Source organism: Epinephelus moara, chromosome 21, assembly GCF_006386435.1.
Source record: "Epinephelus moara isolate mb chromosome 21, YSFRI_EMoa_1.0, whole genome shotgun sequence".
NCBI lineage: Eukaryota > Metazoa > Chordata > Actinopteri > Perciformes > Serranidae > Epinephelus > Epinephelus moara.
In genome coordinates this window covers 34395290-34419417 of record NC_065526.1, presented here as the reverse complement: position 1 = coordinate 34419417, position 24128 = coordinate 34395290, and the positions used below count along the sequence as shown (strand labels likewise).

Here is a 24128-nt window from a genome sequence, read left to right as displayed (position 1 = left end):
AAGGCGACAATGCCTGCGTTTCCAAGCATTGCTGATCAATGCCAGTCACTCCTCCATTAGGCTACCCAAATAGCTACTAACATTTAGAACTTTCTAAAAGCCAAAGCTGCCTCTGGAGTATTTACTGGAAATACTCCAAACGCCAACCCCCTGAATTATCCAACATGAACTCATCACTTGGTCTAGTTTCTCAGCAGCATTTGAAGTTACATTGAAAATTACACTGAAAAGTCTGGCAAGAAGCTAGCATTTTAAAGTAGCTGTTTCATATAGCATATATATGTATATATATATAATTCTTTTTATTTTATTTTTATTTTATTTTAGAGAAACTAGCAGAAGCTTTTTCTACATTAATGCTAATTAAACATAGCAAATGTCAGCTCACAAAAGTGTCACATTCTGTAATGTTTTCCAAACATCCAGTAGTGCTCTCATTGTGCATTGTCCTGCTGACGTAGACTCGCGTTATTTCAGATACTTTCTGCGATATGTTCGCTTTGCTGCCTTAATACATGCACACACAAGCTTTATTGCTCACCTTGTCTCTGGAGGAGGGTCTTACGAGTCAAAACAACTTAGACTGGCACTTTTTCAACCAATTATTCAAGAGAGATCATGAAAAACTACCCAAAGACATGATGTCTGGACTACAGTGAACAATCGCCATATTCTGAACAGGTGCTGTTACTGTTACTTTTTATGGTGTAAAAATATTATATTTTTCTTATCAAATATCATTGAACAGAGTATAATTGTTTTTTAAAAAGACTTAAGCTGGTTACTCTCCATTTTTTGACAGCGATCTGTCATGTCTGACAGAGTATCGTTACCTCGAAACTTGTAAAGTTCATAATTTAGGGTACACCAATGTTAAAAAAGGTAAGACCTCAAACACTGTTTGACCATTTAAGATTTTATCTTTATATTTATTGAGCTTCATCAAGAATAAAATCACCCTGAAAATAGTATTTTGCCGGCAAAGACTCTCCCCTCCCCAAAGAGTTCTACCCTTTGCCATATTGGTGCAGCTGCAGGCACACATTGGAAACTCACCCTGATTTCTCTCGAATGAACGAAGTAGATGCTTCTTGGATGGTTAAAAGATAAAAAAGGAGAAAAAATGATGACACAGAAATATATGATTTGTGTTATTCGTATTCGTTTTTGTATTCATTTTATGAATAGAAGTCAAATGGTCAAGTGTCTGGAATATCCTGATGTCCGAAAAACAGTGAGTCTATGTTAGCTCTTTGTCAATGTAGACAGGAATTAAGTATACAGAATGTGAGGCATCGGTAATAGTAAACAAGCTTTGACATTGCCACAACCTCACCTTAGTCTGGAGAAAATATTCATATATAACTGTATCAGTTAGCTAACAGGTAGTTAGCTGGACATTTCTCAAAACCTAAAAAAGCAGGGGTGGAGGAGGTTATTTGATGTTGTTAAGTCTTTTTATTGACTGCACCTATACACCAAGTACTATGCGTTTGCAAATTGCCACCCTCAAAGTGTCTTGCTTATCAGGCAAAGCACACCATTATCGATGAATGTTATATCATTGCGAGACAAGAGAAACCAAGACTTTAAGTAAGGCTCCCACACCTGCTTAAGCATCATATTCACTGACTTTTCAAGGACTTGCAGTTTCCTCCACTTTAAGGACCTGACATGGCATTGTTTGAATTTGTGCATTCAAATAAAAACCTGAGTGAAAATGCTAAAAAATTAATAGAAAAAATGTTTAGTTTTGCTTGAGGGAGGTAGAAAAATTTGTGATTCGTTAAAAGGTAAATTCAACTACATGCAATTGAAACAGATTTACTGAATAAGTTATGATGTATGCCTACAGTCATGATCTATCGTCATTGCACAGGCCACTGCAAGCTCTCTTCTTTTGTCCCTGGATGGCTTTTAACACTCTATACACACAGGGCTGTTACAAGAACTCTTCCAAGAGCACATAGCTTTAATATTAAACGTTCAAATCTTCCTATTTCCATTGTCTGCTATGATACATCTGCTATGATTCCTTCGTTTGAGGTTTGACTTCCTCTTCTGCAGCGCCACCTACTGCTTATCTCAATGAATCAACTCTGAGCATTTAAATAACTGTCGTAAATTTGCATTTTCTTTTGCCGATTTTCTGAGTATTTGGTCAAAATTTGCATTACAAACGAATGGAAAGCTAACTAATGACAACACTGCAGGAGACATGCAGACAGTGGAACGTAGCCTATTTACTAACTTTAAGTAAAAAAAATTTTATTTTTTTTTTAAATTTAAAATCAATTTCTAGCCTTGCAAATAATATATACATTTAACCACTTTCAATGACCCATGTTAATTCATCTATTTTCAAAATTGCAAAGCCTTGAAATCCATGTGTCCAGAATCTGAATTCACTGCTTAGTATAGATTGTCTGTGTTACGGGGAGCAGTCTAGTGAATAAAAGAAAGAGAAAGCGACTTGAGAGCACCGCCTCAAAAAAAAAAAAAAAAAAAGGCTGAGAGAAGTAAAACTAGCTAAATGATGACAAAATGACCAATGACAAAAATAATTATTCTAAATATCAGTTATTATTACTAAGCATGTTTCATTGCTTCCCAAAATTACCAACAGTATTTTTTTTCCAGTCCTCAAGTCAATTTATTCACTTCAAACCAGCAAAATAAACTTCACAGCTCAATGTAACCATGGCGGGTGAGACGGCTATAAAAAACAGGCAAGATTGTGATGGAAACAGGAGAACAAAAGAGAAAGAAAAATGAGATTGGGGATGTGTGCATTTGCTCAGACACAGTCTAATCAGTATGCAGACTGGCTCAGCCCATTTAGTTGAGGCTGTTAATTACATATAGAGTCTAACTATCAGTCTGCCACTGCATTCATCTCTGCTCTGTCTCCCACGCTGATGCTCCAGTGCATACATCCAGCGATAAGTGGCACTAAAGTTTGGTGGCTGGGGAGGCAAACCTAACATGTCACTAAAATATCACAGGGATTGTTGGGAGAATGTGTGAGCGCAGGTCTTCTACTGTATGTAGTCAGTGTGGTAAAGGGCTGTAGCCAATGTGGCCCTGGTTTAGAAGATGTATGGGTAACACAGGCTTCAAATGATATCTCTTATATGTGAGTAAGTATCCCCTATGATCTTATACATTCACTGTTTATTATAGGGGTTGCCTGAAGTACCCTGGTCTTGTAAATCTATGATGCAATGAATGCTTAGACGCTAAGATGTTTATACTCACTATCAATTTTCCTCAAGTCCCTTTATAAAAAACAGCCAACTGTAAAAAATATACTCATATATCTGGGCTGCTACGAGGAGACCAGGATCAGCAGTGTATCAATATCATGAGGTCGTCACTTTGAACGTAACACAGGTCTCAGCCCTGTTTTGTGAGGCGCGCGATCGATACCGCTGGCGATTCTGCTTTGTGAGTTACTTCTCTCCTCGGCTATCGAGGGTAAAAAGAAATCCAATAAAAACAGACATACGCTGAGAAACGGGTCAATTCAATCCCTCTTCTGCTTTGTAAGGCTCTTGTAGCTGCACGCAATGTTCATCAGAGGGAAGGATGAGTGGAAAATTACTGAGGAAAACAACCTTGGCTGAATGCTGCAGGTGCAAGGTGTTATACTGTCGCTATTGCCTGACTTTTTTCATTAAAAAACAGCAGGTACATAGATCCTCTACTAACATAGGATATAACTCCTCTGAGACCGAAAATAAGTTGCTCCTCTATTTTTGGTGTATCCTCACATCTCCTAACCCGAGAATAAAGGCGAGTGTGTCACCTGCAGTCCTTCCTTACCTCCCAGGGTAGCGGAGACTAGGAAGTGGGTCCCGTACTTCTTGATGAGGTTTTCGTTGATTTGCTGCAGGGTTGGCCGTCGCCCCAGTAACCGCAGGTTGCGAAGGAACTCTGGCGCTAAGGGCAATGGAGCTTTGAGGAAATCTCTCTTCTCTGTTGCCAGGCTGTTCACCTTCCAGTGACTGAACTCCCTGAAATTATGAATACATTAAAAGGTGAATACACACTTAGTTCAAATCTCATTTAAGAGGGAGAGCTTAACATCGCATACAGACACATTCACACTCAAAGGAGACTGAAAAGGTTGTTCAGTAAGATGGTATGGAAATGAGGTATAGGTGCTACATATAGCCTGCATTACAATCCAGGTGATAGTGATTCAAATTGTCACGAATGTATGACCATATTTCCCATATACCCAGTTGATTTTTGTAATGAAATTAATCTGGCCATTCATTCGTTTCCCATCCAGAAACAATTAAATACACTTTTGTTCCCTCTTAGCCACACATATGCGTCTCTGTTTGCCGCAATCTGTCTTGGTTTTACATGCAAATTTGGGGTGACCCAACTCAAGCCCAGCGGGGGTTGGTAATGCACCTGGAGCCTATGAGGTAACTTCCAAAAACATCTGGAAAAGAACAATGTCGGAACCCATCAGCTACCCATCAGGGAGCAGCCAATACTTTTGGGGGTTCTGGTGTAGCCAGTGGATATGCGGGCCAAGACTTCCTCTTTTGTGCACTGGTCATTGTTCACAATTTGATTAGCAACTTGAGACAGATCCAGACAGCATTTTGGCTAATCTCTATAAACAGATATTTGCATATGAATGCAGATAAATAAGAAAAAAGCCAATGACAAGCTAAATCGTCATCAGATGTTAGCCGATGGGTTTCAGAATTGCATTTCAGTCAATGTGTTCTGCCTCTATTGTTCTCTACACAGCAACTAAAGCCAAACATAGTGAATACTACTTGGGCTACAATTAGACTACAAAAAGAACGGAGAATACCTTGGATACCAAAATCTTGTCCCATTGCCTATAGACTCTGCATTCATTATGCAGATATCTGTTTATAAAGATTAGAAGAATAACTTTTACAATTAAGCAGTTTAGCTAGGTAGCTAACAACTACACATTAACACATGAATGACTTGTCTAGATGGAATACATGGACTACCAGCTAACTAACGAGATATCCAGCTTATGAAGTGGCTCAAACTAAATGGCATCAGTGTTGCCTCTTTATGCTTTTACAATAAAGAGTCAAAGCCTTGGCTCCGTTTGTGCTGTAAATACAGCGCCCTCCTCCCCTTTTGCACTGGAAAACAATCCAATACTTTTTCCCACCAAATCTGGCCCAGTTGCTCAGATATAAATGGAACGTAAAGGCCTGTAGAGGCTGTTAGTGTTCTCAGAGGCGGTCTTGTTTGTTCACATTTATTTCAATGCCTTTGAAAAAACTAATGCAGTAATGATTAATTGATGTTTAGCTGTTGCCAGTGGGACTTACATAAGCACTCAAGTTTAGATTTGATTCCTTCCTTATGCCGGTGATATGCCTGCTACTAATATTTAGGACCTTTTAAATGAGTCAACTCCTGTCCAGGGTGTAGCCCACCTCTCGCTCAATGTCAGCTAGGATAGGTTCCAAACCCCCATGACCCTGAATCAGATGAGTGGTTTGGGATAATGAATGAATGAACTGATGAATAAATTACTCAGTGCTATCAAACATGATAATCAAAATGCCGCATTAGACTAAATTCAAGCTAAAAGCTTTTAAAAACTGCACGTAACCACATTTATATATATATATATATATATATATATATATATATTAAAAAAAATGGCGTATTACTATGCGTTTTGTGAAGGTGTCGCTTGTACCAACAAACCCACAAAGAATTACCACCCACTGCATTTCCCCTCAGCTCTACAGAGCATTTTAATGTCTTTCAGCTCGTTTTGGTTCTCAGCCTGCAACTGTACTATTTTGATCCAGTTATTACAGGTCTCTTCAACTGTTTCAAGTGGCAGCAGAAAGCCATTTTCAGCAGTAAAAGCTCTTGCAAATGCACTCCACACTACATATGGCCTATACCAAACGACAGAAAGACAAAGTTGGCAAATAGCTAACTAACATAAAGGGGCACATAGTGCTAAAATGACGAATATTTTTCTCAGGAGTGGGTGGTGGAGATTAAAATAGCAATCAAAGACAAGTGGAAGAAATGATAATGTTGCTCTATGTTTGCTGCACAATGCGTGCACGATGTGTAAATAGGCTGTTTGCCAACACACTTGTCAAATATGTCAGTGTTATGTTTACAGTTTGTTATGCTGCCTCGGGTATGAGACAGGCAACACAATGTTGATCAATTGCTCAATATAGTATGCAAAAACAAAAGAAAAATGCATCACATGGTTTTCACCAAAAAGCTATGTATTGGTCCAACCCCAATGTTGAAGGGGTTAACCATAATGAACACACACACATGGTATTTGAATAAACACAGAATTAGAGAGAGAAAGGGCTACAAGACTTGGAAAGGGAAAAGTACAACACTTTAAAATGCTGCCATAATTGTTATTAAATAATATTATTCATTCATTCATTTTTCGTAACTGTTTATCCTGTTAGGGGTCGCGGGGGGCTGGGGCCTATCCCAGCTGACATTGGGTGTAAACATGTTCTAGTAGTCAATGTCTCATGTGCAGTAGACCTAATTTTAATTCAGCTGGTCAACAGAACACAGTGACAAAAAGAGAGATGGAAAATTCATCCATTTCAAGTAGCTGATAATAATTTCATCACTTCACTCCTGCCACAGCGGAACCCCAAGGTATGTGAAGATTATGCAAATACCGGCAGAAAAGTACAGATCCACCTCATCTGCATAAATTTACTGGCAAAACAAGAGGCGTTGAATATTAGCACATTATGTATGCGTTCTCTCTGAACAAAACACCAGCAGTGACACAGTGTTTTCCCATGAGTACTTCCTCACACGCACACGCAGGAACATACACACGGGGAGGTGCATATACTGTATCATTGTCTCAGTTTCTCACTGGCTGCTCTTACACGGCCTTCCGCGGTCAATAGTTTACTATTACCGACAACACGATACTGTAATTATGCTGTTGACAGCATTACGACAACACTAGGATGCACACAATGGGCCAAGTCCCTTAATAATACACAATAGATATACATAGGGTCATACAGATGGCACCACTGTAAAGACAGCAATGGGCTGTAATTAGTTTGTAGTTGCTGTGTTGCATATTCGTCTTCAAAGGGAAGCTCAGATTTGTAACCATTTAGCACAAACCATGACAAAGCTTTCCTCAGAAGGAATGGCCCCGGGAGCATATGGTCAAACTAGTGCTTCATTAGGAGGTTCATTCTCACATAATGCACCAATTAATGTCTGTAGCCTGGCCACAGTCACAGTGCAATTTGTACAAGCTATCATTAACTCTGGCCGCATTGTTTTTTCATGACAGCAGGGCAACTGAGGGAAAGTGAGTCTGAGGGCAGGGTTTGGAGCTGCAAGCAAAATGTGTAAAAAGATAATTAGACTGACGACACAAGAGGAGCTGGAGTAACCTTTGCTTTCTCAACGCCTGTCTGTTTTCTCTTCTACAGCATGTGGCCATTAGTTTATTCATGTAATCTCGAAGGAAGGAGTACTAAGATTTAAAAGTGGTAATACTGCTATGTTAATACATTCTGTAACTGTAAGTCCTGCATTCAACATTTTACTGGGAAAAAACATAAAATATATATTATGTGTATATATATATATACACACACATATACATATATATATATATATATATATAAATATATATATGTATATATATATTTATATATATATATAAATATATATATGTATATATATATTTATATATATATATTAACAGCAAACTATACTTACAGTATTAATGGCTAAAGTGGGCCTCGTCTTGAGGAAAATAGCAGAATTCTCATTAATTACCTTATTGGACTGTTATTGTTATAACAGCATATAAGGCACTACCACATAAGCAGTATTTTAATGTTGTAACGGTCTAGGTGGAAATGCTATAAAATGTTTTATGTTCTGCTGGATTATATATCATTGGATGATCATACAGTTTCTGTGTCTTCTGAAATCTGAAAAGCTGTAAAATAAAAATAAAATTGAAATACACACAGGCCATGAAAGTCTAGCAGTTGTAATAATACTACTAATAATAACTTATAGTACCTTTGAAAACAGAGTTTACAAAGTGGTTAAATAAGTAAAGCAAAAGCAGAAACGAGATACTCAGAGGGCAATATAACAACAGAGAGCCAAACAGTCCTACCATGCACAAGTGAGACAAGGCAGAGTGTAGATAAAGGTAAAACAAGAGGACAAAAATGCAAAATGTTAATATAAATAAATACAAGTAAAAAGACCAGAAACATCACCCAAAAGCAGGTCTCTAAAGATGGGTTTTAGTGGAAGTGATTTAAAAGAAGTCACTGATTCTGTGAGCCTTATCTCCTCAGGCAGGTCGTTCCAAAGCCGAGGGGCCCTGATGGCAAAAGGACGGTCACCTTTAGATTTAAGCCTAGACTTTGGAACAGCCAGAAGGGCCCCAACCGAGGATCTGAGGCTGCACACTGGCTCATATAGTGTCAACATTTCTGCTATGTAGCTTTAGGCCAGTGGCTCCCAACTGGTGGGTCGTGGTCCAAAAGTAGGTCATTCTGAATGGATCACAAGTGACTGGCAAACATGTCAAGTTTGTAAAAAAATACAAGCTTTAAAAGTAATCAATAAAATCTTACAAACAATTTTAAAATGAACAGAGACCCAGGTTCTGAGGTCCACTAACAGCATTTAGGTTTTTTTTTTGTTTGTTTGTTTTTATAAAATTATAATTGTTTTGCCCTTGTTGTATATTCATGCCTGCATGTATTCATTTGAATGTGACTACCTTACAGATGTTGTGAACAAATTGAAAGTGGACATTTTTGGGAAGGATGATCACTGATGGAAATACATAATAACTACTGCAAAACAATTCAGCAAAATATGGAATCCTTTGGCAGAATGATTAGAAAATGACAACATCCCACCATCATAAATACACACACAACATCTATTGCTTGTCAACCCATCCTGGAAGAGGGATCCCTCCTCAGTTGCTCTTCCTGAGGTTTTTTATACTTTTCCCCCGTTAAAGAGTTTTTGGGGAGTTTGTGAGGGTGTCGTATGCTGTAAAGCCCTCTGAGGCAAATTGTGATTTGTGATATTGGGTTACATAAATACAATTGAATTGGATGAATGAATGTTATCACTACTGCTGTTTGTTGTTTTTATTTATTTCATATTGATCTTAACATTCATTTAACTGCCCATTTTGACATACAAATGATTTGTATGTCAAAACTTAAAACTATTTTTTTCCCTTTAGGCGTAGTATGAGCATTTCATGTCTTTTATTTTCCTTTGTAAAAAATCTTGCTACTGACCCATGTTTCATTTTGTCTTACAAAAACAGAACAATAAAAAGTATCACACACACACTTCTGTGTGTGCAAGTGCACATTCCTAGATTACTTTGTAACATGAATGGCTTAATTCTATTGTTTACCTGGTCATCACTGTGACGGACGATAAAATGATTGACTTTGTGATAACTTTGTGATAAAACCCTGCCTCAGAGCATTATAAACTGCTGTGCAGTATTTTGCTGTTTGATAAGCCTTCACACTCATGGATCTGTTTCTCAAACTGCACTTCCTGGATCGTATTTCTCACATCTGCCTAAAATAATATCCTAACACCAGCACAACACCCCCCATCCCACCCCCCAGGTGTGATTTCGGAATGAGAAGTAAACATTAAACAAGCATTATTATTATTATTATCAAAATTTCCTTTGCTAAGAAAAAAATTACCATTTCCTGCTCATAACAAAAGCAATCATTTCTGTACAAATGATGAAAATAACATGGTAAGTGCAGGGACGTTTGGCGAATGGAGTACAGCTTTTGACATAATTACAGTCACTTAAACAATGTGCTTTCTTTTAAAATGCAAATGTTCTGTCTCTTTTGTCTTGTGATCAAAAGTCATACTGAGTTGTACTGTACATTATTATGCATCACCATATTCCAAACAGAACTGTCTATCTGTCCAATGTTAATGTAATGTGTTCATAAAATAATAATAACAGAACAAAAAGGTGAGCTGCTGTAACATAACGTGTGTTTAACACTGATGACTGACAGTGTCAACATAAATAAACAAATGACTTAGAAAAAAATATTTCTAATAAAATAATAATACAGTAATACACTCCATTACAAACATCCTCTTCATTGTTCTTTTTAGATGCTCTTTATCAGGGCTGCTTTTATATGACTCACTCATGTCGAAGGCAGGGGAGAAGACTGCAATCACTGTCTCATGAATAACTTCTAAACACCCACTCCTGCCATATGAGTAATAACTGTGCTGTTTTTCATCTACAGTTTAATGCACTTTTCTTCTACCTGCCTGTTCAGTACACCCTTTTATTACAGTCAATCCAAGAAGCTTATGCTATCCAGGCAGATAACTTTATCTTCTCTCACTTTTCACCGCCTAAGCGCAGCACAGCTTCGTGCTCTCTGTTCATGCTGCTACTGTAAATCCATCTGCCCCCATCCACATAGAAAACAATAACAGTACAATGATTATATAATCTATTTATGATATTGGATTCTAATGAAATGACTCTGCAAGAAATACCTTTCTGAAATGTATGCTTTTCATTTTTCTCTGAGACCATGTCAGTGAGAAAATGTTGTCATGTTGAATGGCATTAAATTTAAAAGAAAGTTATAGCAACCTAATAATCCTCATTTGATATTAAAGGGTTAATCCAGCCATATAGTATTGCACTTACATGAAGTAGTAAGGCTTAGTAGTGACACCGAGAACAATAAAGGCCAAAAACTCAGTATCCTACACTTCCCATAATGCAACTCAACAGTTTATCTTGTTAGACCCTCCATGCAAATCGGTCAAGTTGTTTTCTCAAATCTCAGAAATCTCCCACCAATCTCTTTCTCCCATACCCAGTACTGCTGTTGACTGGAATATGTTATGCAGTTACAGTCAGAGATGGGAAATACCGTAAAACTTCAATTAAAAGCCTAGTCCCAATTAAACACCCAGTCCCCTCTACTAGCCCACTGTGGCTACACATTTTGACAAATAAATGCCTGTCTCAATAAGAAGCCTGGTCTGGTTGCCAAGCAGTTCATTATTTTATAGAAGTTTTTTGGATGTATAAAACAGGGTTGTTTGGCTACCTCAAATTATGTGTGCAGTCCTTGATTACCCTGTTACTTATTCATATTCCTTTAGTTCATTAGGGTCCTCAGATCAAAAGAATCAAAAGGGTTTTTCATAAAAATGAATCCAAGTTGGGAGTATTGTTTGAACAGGATAAAGCGCTGTTGTGTCCGTATGCCCGATGCCTAGAAGTATATTTTGCCATTGTCTTTGTGCAGACTTTCTATGGAAAATTATTATAGAATTCATGAGATGACAGATTCAGAGATAACACAGTCTTAATGTAGTAATTATATAGGCAAAGTACTATATCAACCAATCCAAATATTCTACTCACGTTAAATGATGACTTGAATAAACAGTGATTAATTTGTTCATTTAATGTTTTCATAGAGACATCCCCTTGGCTTTTGTTGTTAATTAGTGACTTCTTTAAATGAAGCTGGAAAAAAGACAGCTTCTGCCAAGGACAAGAACACAATATTGAACTGTTTTCACAGTAGTACAAGTAAGCTGATCTTGACATGTCAAATCAGTGCCGTGCCACTTAAAACCAGTAGGAAAGCTACTGGTTTCGCCTGTTTCTGGGGCACTGCTTCTACCAAATGTAGCAGCAGTAAGTAAGAGATTAATCAAAGGCTGACAAGAACCGTTCTAACAGAAATAATCTATTGCCCCATAGTGGAAAGGCATTGATTGAATCAACTAATCTTTATACGTCACATACTTTATTATACAAGTATTACATAAAGTAAAATGTTGCCCACAATCCAAGACTGTGCAATAAAGTTGAAGCTGTAGAAGCTGTATGAGGATGTGTGAATTTATCCATGATAGTAGTTAAGATATTTTCGAAGACCTTAGGGTCCTTCACCAGCTCTAGGTGAGATACTGCAAGATTGAGACCTTGTAGATGTTTAGACTTCTATGTTAGACTCAGCTGTATGACATGTACAGTGTACTGTATAAGGTTGGATCAGTGCCTGTGCAATATCTGTCTGTACATGTGCTGTGCCACAAGCTTCTCATATCTGATTTGTGTTGTAATATACATATATATTCAAGTAAATTCAACTGTGGCTCATTGAGTTTAATATATAATCCATTGAAATGAAGACTGTTGAAGAGTACAGGATTCTCTACATCAGACATCCAACGAAAGAGCTTGTTTTTGCAACTCACAGACTCGGATTGTTACTCTCCAACAGCATTATGGGAAGGATCCCCACAGAAACAGCCCCGAAATCTTTATCAACAAACCCACTAGACACTATTTACATAAACAGTCATTTTAGCGTGTGTTGAGTTAGCATATTTTCACATCGTACTAGGTGAATTAAGGGTTAATCAACCAAACCAGAGTTAGTGATTCTTAAAATAGTGGATAGACAAGCCAAAAGGGTTTCATGAGTTCTACTTTGGCTTTGTCAACTTTGAATGAAGTGTGTTTCACAATAATGAAATTACCCTAATTTACTGTAAATGTAGTCTGGTGGCTTTGGCGATAGCAATGCCAGGGCTTTTTCTGGTCAAACAAAAGCACCTTATTCTTTGTCTCTATAGGGATCCTTTCCATAATATTGTTAGACACTTAAAATAATAATCTGAGTCTGTCAGTGGCAAAAACAAGCACTTTTAGTGGACGTAAATTGATGGTACACACATGCCCCGACTGACTACATTGCAGCCTGTTTCGCAGCTGTTGGCTGCAGTGGTCTTTCTCAAAACTGAACCGATTTTAAGAAATGTTGTTCCTATTAGTCACTTGGACAAAAAAACATAGGAAAATAGGCTCCATGTTAAAAATGACCATGACCATGGTACTGTATAAGTGGCTTATGAAACTGCACAGTATCACTCTACCTTGACTGCTGTGGTTACTTACTGTCAAGTACAAATAACAGCACCAACACCATCATCTTCACCACCTACTTCATCTGTTGTTTGGAGACTCAAGTGATTACAAAAGCATTAATATTTATCATTTTACTGACTCAACATCTCATCCTACACTGTCCATCCTACTTCTCTCCCAGAATTACTCAGCAGGTCCGTAGCATTGCCTGATGTGTGCAGTGCTTTTGGTCTATGCAAAACACCACGCAAGCAGCATGAGAATCAAATCAAATAAACACATTCTGAAATGACATTTATAAGGTTTTACAACTTGAAGTATAACAAAATGACCAAAGTCATTGAAGCTACAATGGTTAGAACAAATATAGCCATTCTAATTCCAGCAGCAGTTATATGACAAATATCCCAAACAAAAGGTCAATCTCATTTGAATGCAACAAACTATAACAATTAGTCTGCAGCTATCACATGCATCAGCGGGCATTAGTTTTAGCTTAGTATTTAGACCAGCGAGTCACAGGATGGCGGCCAGTAGTTGCACACTGATTAAGTGGAGCTGATTTAGACTGATGTGTTTTCTGAGCCGCTCTACAGTGACTGAGCACGGGGAAGGAGAGCTGACGGCGACGGGCCGAAGAGCAAAGAAGAGCAGTGCATCATTTACTTTTCTCCTGGCTTCGCTCTCGAAGAGTTAACGGCGAGACTGCTGGCTGACTATTTGGCTAATGATGATAGATGGTGTTAATTAAAAGGTTTTAGCACTGCGCTGATTGCACCTGCAGCTCCGGCGCTTGGTTTTGCTGAAGCAGAGGGAATGTTTTTTTCTTTTGTTTTTAAAACAAGGGAATAGAAAGGAAAAGAAAACAAAAGCGAAAACTCTGCCTATGCAGAAATTTCACTTGGTTTTACATTCTTGCAGAATGTTGGAAAATAACACCTGGATGGTATGAGCTGTCAAATTCAGAGAGAGTAAAGAACGGCTCTCAGGGTGAATGTATTTACCAAACACTTCACATCATTGCAGCTGTGAGCAGAGGGAATCCTCTAAAAGGGCTCCTACCACAATGTGCATGTATGTGTGTGTGTGTGAGAGAAAATGTTTTACTCTATGTGTGAGCACGAAATAGTTGTTACCATCTTTACAGTCCACTGTACATATTTACATTAACATACTTACTTGAATCTATGTAATATTAGGCCTCATTTATGACACATTCATATGCACAAATGTGATCTTAAATTGTTCGTATGTGGCATGTGATGTTTGATTCATCAGTATTTTCTTATATTCAAAATATTCATATATTATTACTGAATATAAATATAAATTTATTCAGTCAGTACCCACGTGCACACATCCCTGTTGTTGCTTGTGTTGAGTTGCAGGCCATAAAATGGGGTCCTGTGACCTGCAGAATCAGTGACAACATTCAAATCTCTTCTCAAAACTTATTTAAGTTTTTTAATAATGCCTGTAAATCATTTTATTCTCAACATGTCTGATCTGTATAATGTTATTGCTTTTTATTTTTTTATACTTCTTATGAGAATTTTATTTCTATTTCAGTTTGTATTGTTGTTACTGTCTGATTTTATTTCACTGCAGTCCTGAAATGTTTGTGTTCCTGTTTCAACCACTTAAAGCACTTTGTAACTTTGATTTGAAAAGTATTGTATACATTGTGTATTATTATTATTATTATTATTATAATTATTATTACAAACCCTATTAAAAAAAAGCTGGGGCAATGTGTAAAATGTAAATAAAAACAGAATGCAATGATTGCAAATCCTTTTCAATCTATATTATATTGAGTAGTATACAGACAATATATTTAATGTTCAAACAAATAAACCTTTTAAAAATTTTATTGTTGTTTTTTTGTAAATACATAGTCATTCTGAATTTGATGCCTGCAACATGTTCCAAAAAAATTGGTAGAGGGGGATGTTTACCCCTGGATTATACCTTATAACAACACTTGAAGTTTTGAAAGTGAAATTCTTTTCCATTCTTGCTCAATATACGACATCAGATGCCCAACAGTCTGCAGTCTTCCTTGCTAATTTTTTTTTTGCTTCATAATGACTTATATATTTTCAATGGGAGACAGGTGTGGACTGCAGGCAGGCCAGTCTAGTACCCGCACTCTTTTACTACGAAGCCACGCTGTTGTAACACATGCAGAATGTAGCTTGGCGTTGTCTCGCTGGAAAAAGCAGGGACATCCCTGAAGAGATGTAGTGTGGATGGCAGCATGGTGCCATGGGAACTAACACTCCCCTACACTATCACAGTTGCATGCTTTAAATTTGGTTCTGGTCACAGTCTGGATGGTCCTTTTCCTCTGTAGCCCGGAGGACACGACATCCATGATGGACTCATCAGACCACAGCACACTTTTCCACTTTGTGTCAGTCCATCTCAGATGAGCTCGGGCTCAGAGAAGTCGGTGGTCTTTGTAGATGCAGCAATGAACTCTGTTTACTGAAAATGTTTTTTTTAAGTGTTCCTGAGCACATTTAGTAATATCCTTTATACCATTATGGTAGTTTTTTTATGCAGCACCATCTGATGGATCAAAGGTCATGGGCTTTCAGTGTTGGTTTTTAGCATTGTGCAGAAATTTCTTCTGCTTCTCTGAATCTTTTGATGATATTATGGATTGTAAATGGTGAAATCCATACATTTTTTGCCACTGAGTCTTGAGAAACATCCTTCTTTAAACTGTAGCACAATTTTCCCTCAAAGTTTTCACAAAGTGGTAAACCTCATGTCATCCTTGATTTTGAAAGAAAAGGAAGATGCTGCTTTCATACCCTATCATGATAATATCACCTGTTGGAAGTCTGTTGAATATTCTAGAGGGCATTCTACAGCTTTCCCTGTCTTTTGTTGCCCATGTCCCAACTATTTTGAAAGATTCGGTAGATATCAAATTCACAATGATTCTTAATTTACAAAAAAACAATACATTCTATCAGTTTGAACATTAAATATCTTTGTCTGTGGACTGTATTCAATTGAACAAAGGTCAAAAAATGATTGGCAAATATACTGTGGTAATGCTCTGATCCCCATCTTCTGTCATTGTTAACTTTAATCAGTTTAATTGGCCACATGGGGGCAGCGGAAACAAGTTCTGAACACAACTTTGATATATCATCACCTTCTTAGTTAATATAGTGAACTTACAGTTGTCCATGTGCACAAATAGCAACCAACAACAACATTACAAATTCATTTCAAGTTATGTTTTGTCCACCTGATGAGTGCTAGTCCAATATTCACTGTCATTTAGCTCTGTTTTGGTCTCCACCAACTCCTGAGAAAAATATCTGGCTCTTTAGTAGCTAAGGGGAGCTGCAGATTTAGGTAATAATTTTCTCTAAGTTCATGAGCAACCCCTTATTACATCATTTATTACATTGTTGTAAAAGAAAATATTGCTTATTTGCTTCAAAGACATAGTAAAATAAAATGGAAATGACTTTCTTAGTTCTAATCCTGTGTACTTGTTAATTATCCTGTAATTGTTTGATTTTTATCAAATATGACAGATTTTTTTTTTTTTTTTTAAATCAAAATTCCTTTCTTTTTTCTTTCCGTAAAACATATAAATATTTTACGCTGTGACATGATAGCTAAGCCTAACAGATGGCAGATGCTATTTAGGTTCATTTTTTATCGCGCTGCTTCTATTTTCACTCTCACACATGTCATGTAGCTGTGGATTCAACAGTAAACATACCTGTGGTGTTCCTGTGCCTACATGGCAGGCTGTGGGCAATACACCAGTCACACTGCTGCTTATTTATCTATCCATCTAAACATCCAAGTGGTCATCCTAGTCAGGGTCAAGGTTACAACAGAGCAGCTGACATTACCTTTTCTTAGCAACTGTCCCCAGAACTCAATGCTTTCCCTGGCCATCTGATTGATGTTGTCTCTCCAATGATTTTGTTAGTAAACTAGAGGGTTTTTTCATTATCATCATCAATGTTAACAATAACAATATTTATAATTCTTATCATTGTTAAATTTAAAAGAAAAATCTGGTTTTCAGATGGGTAAAAAAGTAACTGCGGTTGAAGGTTACATTAAAAAATAGGAGAGAAAGACAGAGAGAGAAGTTGAGAAAAAAGTTAAAAAAAAAAAAAAAAAAGAAAAATAAGAGAGAACTGCAAGTTCAGTTGACTGTCTGCACTTCTGCACTCTACCCCACAGTACACCGCAAGCCTATTTGTTCTGAGCCTTGAATCATGATGAGAGGCTTGTGGTGTTGAAAGTGAACAGAGCTGAAACTTTATAATGAGCAGTTTCACCTGAATCAGGTACAGTCTCACCTATCATTAAGAAGTGGCCCATATAGGCTACTATTTCTGACTAGTTGGTGGTTGGTGGAGTGCACAACCTTCAAGTTTCTCCATGAAAATTGGGCTTCACTGCTCACAACCAATCCTCCATGGAAATGAGCCTTGATCCCTGAAAAGGAGGGTTGATATTTTCATATATTCATTAGACTCTTCCAAGGAGGTCATGTTTTTCAGCTTAGTATGTTTGTTTCCCTGTCGGTCAGCAGGATTCCAGAAAAACTAGGGGCCTGATTTTTATTAAACTTGGTGGAAGGGTGAAGCATCAACCAAGGAAGAGCCCATTAAATTTTGAAGCAGGTCCAAATCCCACGGCCAATACACAAATTATTGTTCACTTCCATTAACACTGCGAGATAGGGTCAGAGACTGTATAATGAACGTAGCCACGGTGACATTACCAATTGATTTGTGGACTCTAGTTCTGAAGTCTAGAGTTTGGCATATTGGTCATAAATATCTTAAATTTTTGGAGTCAGAAGTAACCATACTTGAACCAAGTGGTGGTGCTAATGCTAGCTGCTAGCTTAGTTAGCATGGCGCGTTTACAGGGGAACTGCCCATTGTTTCGACAGCCCATTGGTTCGACATCCCATTGTTCCGACCATATTAAACTCATTGTTCCTAAATCCATTCCGAAATCATCATGATGCCCTGTGGTTAAGGTCTGGTTAGGTTTAGGCACAAAAACCACTTGGTTAGGGTCAGGAAAAGATCATGGTGTGGGTTAAAATGAAAAAGAAAGTGACAAACACATAAGCCGTGAGCCTGCTCCGCCTCAAGCCGGTCGCGGCGCACCATACGCCCGCCGCGAGCCGTTCAGCACCGCGGACAGTCGGACTAATGGGATGTCGAACCAATGGGCTGTCGAACCAATGACATGGACCCGTTTACAGCTGTGGTTAGCTAACCGTGATAATGCTAATGCTAATTTTTCACTCACAAAAACCCATCAAAACAAACACTCCTCAGACAAACAAACGCTGAACAGGACTTTTTAGACAACCAAAATGTTACAATTAACTTTAATGAACTGAAATCACTCTGAAATAGCGGCAGCTATGGCTACATCTATACCCTGTGAGTCTGGGATTACATCATAGTCCTGGTACCTAACCAATACTGTTGCCATGGTAGCAACTTGTCAACGGACGGCACACACCTATCACTCAAAGTGACCATGCCTTAATTATGCATAACTTTAAGCCTTATTTAAATGTAAACAGATGAGTAATACAAAAATGTTCCCCCATATAGTTATCATGAACAGAAAAATTAGCTAAAGAGACCCAAACCATTTTTTTACCAGGCTCTAAACATGTTTATTTCTGCTGTAAAGTTGGACATTTTAACATGGGGGTCTGTGGGGACTAATTGGTTCTTGGAGCTAGCCTCAAGTGGCCATTAGAGGAACTGCAGTTGGTGGCACATCATTTTTCATTGCTGCTTGGATAGGACATTTGGCCTTGGTGGGAAAAAAAATGGTATACATCTTACAATCTAGTTGATAGCAGTTAAGTTCAATGGTATGTATACCACTGAACCATGTATGTAAATATGTACACTGGCTATGCAAACATAGCCAGTTATAGAAATACGATGACTCCACATCACAATCTTTATTCACAGGTACCAGTAATCCTCTGGGGTAGACAGCACAGTTGCTTAAACTTCATATAGCGGCAGTTGTTATGGAGCACTCAGGACAGTGGTTTCACGGGATAACTGGTACAATTATAATGCTTTTTTTCCTCAAACTAAGGTGACTATGGAAACATGAACACACACATATATTGCAACTAATTATACTTTTCCTCACATCCAAATGTGAATTGTCTGCAATAAACTTTACCAGAGATATTGACTTAAATTTGACTCAAGTAAACATGTCTTCCATGTGAATATACAGTTTTCCATTATGAGTGTTTTTCATAACAAGCTGTTCATGATCTTATTTTAGTCTAGGCATCTGATATTTGGACAAATATACATGTTAACAAAGTGTTTTCTGGTTTTCACAAATGTATGTTAAGTATATGTGGAATACTTCCAGTTTAAAAGTACATAATAAATGCACAGCTGAGACGATCAAGGCACAACTATATTTTGACATAACTCTAAAAGTTTTGGAAATGCATCAAGGCATATATAGTGGTTGCACTTGCAGATATTTCTGTCATAAATGACTGGACTATTGGCCTTGGCAGAGGTCTGCGCTCTTCAAGTGCCCTTCCAGCTCAAAGTGTTTCGTTATGCTCAGTTGGTTACTGCAGCAGAGAAGATACAAAAAATACAATATGTAGGAAGCGACAAGGACACTATTGCAAGCGATAACAACAGCTTAACTTACAGATACTGAAATACTCAGTGTTTTTCTTCTTCTTGCAATCTAAACCCACAATAATTGGCTATCTCCTCTTCCAGATTGGACTGTTTTCATGCAGTGATTTTCACTGAGAGTGGGATTGTAGTAGTATTTACTGTTTTATTACCACTAAATTGAAATGTACCAACGTAGGAGCCATTTTTTTGGTACTATTTCAGGAAGCCATTGGTGTGTGTAATAGTAATTTTCAGAGGTAAAGGAAATCTGTGTTGAGTTTTTGCATAGAGGTCAACTTTGGCAGACCAGTTTTCTCTGTTGGCCAGTTGCAAACCATCTTGATACTGCTGACCTTTGACACATGGAAAGTTTTAAAAGGAGGAAGCTGTCGTAGGAATTGTGCTGTGACCTTACTCTGTCTCAATGGCTCCAACATGGAGATAACTGGACTTATTGCCAAATTAGTGATTAAGCAAGCTAGCCCTGCAAGGAATCACTACATCACCAAGCTTCTAGCACCACCTTTTTTGTGAAGACGTGTAATGGGGGAGTTAAATACATAAACTGAAAAAATCTAAATGAAACTTTACGTTGATTTTGATGGACTGCAGAAGGTATTTCCTAAGAACTTGGTATTTTACCTGGGAGCAGTGCCTTACATTCTGCGTCACACGGAGTGTTGTATGCCCGATTTGCATTCTCGTCAGCTCACATGGAGTTGTCTTAACACTTTTTAGATGAATTAGCGGAAACACAACCTAAAAGGTTGCATATTAACCTAATCTTTGCCTTAATCCCATGATTAAACCTACAGAAGACCTCATGCCTTACTATAACTTCAAACAGGGGTGATTTTGTGTATTTTTGTGATCATTGTTTTACAAAGATACACTGAGATGTTTGCTTCTTGTACTGCTGCCACATCTGCAACCATGACTTTGTCAGACTTTTCTGCAGATTTTCAGGTAAAATGACTTTTACCTGACAGCTGATAAATTCTCAAATTGGGATAACATTATAATGAAAATTTGTACAACTAAATAGAGGTAAAAGACGTTGACATTTTGGGCTAAATTATGTCCAACAACAAAAATCTATCTGTATTCTTGGGCTCTGTTTTCTGATATCATTGTAGTATCTTCATCAATAGATGCCTAAGCAGGCGTGGACTATTAATTTCCAAGTACATAGGTATGAGACCAAAAACATAAATTAGAGGAAAACATTAATAGTATATTTTGTAAGCCTTCATACTTGTCTCATATTGTACGTGTGTACGTTCAGTCTAGTTTTCCTAATTTCTCGAGCTTTAGAAATAATACTCGTCCAAACTTTGACACTCAGTCCAAGTTCTCATTTTTAGCGAACCAAAACAATTCAGGATTTTTGTGCTACATTCTTACAAAGTTGCATGCAGATTATTATAAGAAGTGAACGTGCATCCTGCAAAACCACATTCACCTGGATAAAATACCAAGTTTAAGGGAGTCCTGCATAAAGAACTGTGAAAATCATTGGCTTGATCACTGGATGGCTGGGCATTTTAAATATTCTAAAATTGAATAGTGTATTTGGAAATGGTAAGCAAAAACTTTAATTGAAAATAATTTGTAGAGGGCTGAAAGTCGCAAACACAACTGGTAGTCATTATGGCAAGAGAAGGAGGTGGGTTATGTTTAACATGTTCTACTGCTGAAAATAATTGCCCTTGGAAATAAAGCCAAACAACCCTCGCTATAACTAAAGAATTGCTGACTCTAGAGAACAGTGTAAGTCCTTACACTGAGCTGACACTTGCTGGCCCTGAAGTTGAGTAAACTCCAAAAGACTTGGCAGCTGGCATCGTTTTATCGAATTTTCTCATCGTACATATTCTACAGTGCAGACTGATGAAGTCACATTGGCAAAAATTAGGGTACTTGATTTCCACTGTGCCTGATGACACAATTCAAGCAAGTTTCAAGTGTATGCTAATTTTCATGCTGTACTAAACAACAATGAAAACCAATGGCTTCCTGAAACAAAAGAGGACGCATTCTAAAACTGTACAGCATGTTGGAAAATGGACAGCAAAGACATAATTTACGCATACTTTGTAGTTAAGAAACTAAAACATGCAAAAGCAACTAGTATACTGTAGTCCATTAAACTAAAACAAAGAGTGCAGTAAGTCTGTTGCTACGGACAACACGCTTAAATGGTTGGTGTGGGACTGGTATGAAAATACATCTACGCTGGGTTTACCCTTTTGTTAAATGTTAAAAGTGTTTCCAAATGCTACTGCTACATTTAAAATTAAGTTGCTGTATCTGTAATTTAAAAAAGGACATGAAGCCAGACAACATCTTGTAAGCCTACATGTAATCATTTATTTGTAGCTGAATTAAAGGAGCCACAGCGTGCAGAGACACCCATCAAGAGTCACCCTGCTGGGACAAGATAAGGTCAGCCTGACCTTGGTAGTTGAACACATTATTATGCTGCCATCAGAATCTTTTGTGTGCTGTCGCTTTTATAATATTTCCTGTTGACAAACCAGCTTTCCAACACTTCTGTGATGACCTGTTGCATCAGCTTTAACAAGAATATCAAGACGAAGCCTTATGTCTGATGTCTTTTTAAAACATTACAAAATCTGTAAGAAAAGTTGACCTGATTAAACAGCAGATCAGAAGCCACTGTTAGGTCAGTGATTTAACTTCTGATTCTTAGTGAAATAACTACTTGTGAGTTACTCTACTCTTAGCAGTGACTTACTCATTACTTGTAGGAGTTCACGTTCATGAATGTGGCCCCTGAACCTCTAAGTTGCCACATAACATTTGTCAAACTGTCTTGTCAAACACTCAACCAAAGGTTATTACTCCCAGTTGATCTAAATAAATGAAGTTCTACTGCTCTGCAACAAGAGCTGTTTTACTTTATCAGCCCGAGAGCCGAAGTCCATTCTCTTGTCCTGGGATCTGAGTTCATTAAAACTCCCTCCTATCTTTTGGGAACCCACTAGAAATAGACCCTCCACCCAGCCTAGAGGGTGGAAGCCAGTGCATGATTTTTTAATGATGTCTGAGTTGCTCCCACAAGAGTCATTACACATCTCCTGAAAGGAATTAAACTGGAAGCTGACTGCAAGGGACCCTGAACGCCGATCCCATTATGACAGCTAATGGGAGCTGTGACATGAAGGGAAAGCTAAAGATTATTTGTGGACAAAATTATCTGTCACTTTATGACTGATCCAATAGTATTTTAAGGTAAGCACAGGAAAGTTTGTTGAGTAAGTTTCATGTGTGCAGGTTTGGAGTTTATAGTATGGAGGGGAAGTCAAACCAATTTAATGTGCGGTAATGTTAAATTTGCACGGTGTGTCCTAAATCTGTACAAGACATCACCTGCCTACTTATGAGGCTGGCGTATCTAGGTTGAGTGTCTCTGTCAGCTATTTTTAAAACTTGTCATGCTTCAGCTGAATCTTGTTGGCTTAAGACGCCACACTTTATACAATATATGTCAATGGCACTGCTGAGATTTGACATGATTGCAGCAAATTAGAGGAGCCATTTATAGTTCTGGGCTTCAGTAAGTGCTACGTATAGAAATATACAAGGCTTCTCAGTACAACCTTTTATTCAATGGTTGAGAAGTAATGAAGTTGTAATTACAATCAAGTGATAACACTGATCACATATACCGCAAATAATTTCAGAGGGAAACATACTTTTTATCCCACTGGAATTATCTGACAGATACAGTTATTATTTTCTTTTTACATAAAGTATTCACTATATTTGCATATAAAGTGTCCGCATTTTTACCCTGTTAAATAAACCATCTAACAATATATATTCAAGTTAAAACCTTGAGCAGCTATAACATCTAAATTCTGCTACATCTTGATGCACCAGTCATAATTCATTAATATATCATATAAGAATAATACTGACAGGGGCCACTCTCTCGACATTACTTTACTTTGGATACTTGTGTTGTTCTATTGGGTAACACTTTATTTTGCAGGTGTGTAAATCATTTGTGAGTACGTTTAACAGAGTGTTTACTTGGTACACTTCCATTTATATTTAAACTCAACACTTCTGTTTTGCTCCCATTTTCCACAGGATTAAGTTCCAGATCCAAGATTTTTTTTAATGCACTCAGTAGTTTTTTTTTCTCTGATATTCTGTCAGGGATTTGTAGAAATCTGTGTAAGTGACAGAGTTAGGTAAGGGTTACTTTAAAAGTAATCAAAGCACTTTACTGCGTTACTTTTTTAAAAAGTAACCAGTTACTTTAAAAGTACTTCCAACGTTACTCCCTGAGAAAAGTAACTCAAGCACTTTCACTCAAAGTACTTTTGAGTATTCTACATTTCCTATTGGGCAATGGACCACAGGGCGCTAAGCCTACATTTTTTTGT

General features: G+C 37.6%; 1 protein-coding gene across 3 annotated transcripts in view; it reads right to left on the bottom strand.

Annotated features, from left to right (window-relative positions):
• brinp2 (bone morphogenetic protein/retinoic acid inducible neural-specific 2) overlaps positions 1 to 24128 on the bottom strand; it is a 347460-nt gene that overhangs the window by 138554 nt on the left and 184778 nt on the right. For all 3 annotated transcript variants that reach the window (XM_050033564.1, XM_050033563.1, XM_050033565.1), the window contains one exon: positions 3826 to 4016. In XM_050033564.1, the coding sequence (XP_049889521.1) occupies positions 3826 to 4016 (191 nt within the window). The remainder of the gene's footprint in view (positions 1 to 3825; positions 4017 to 24128) is intronic.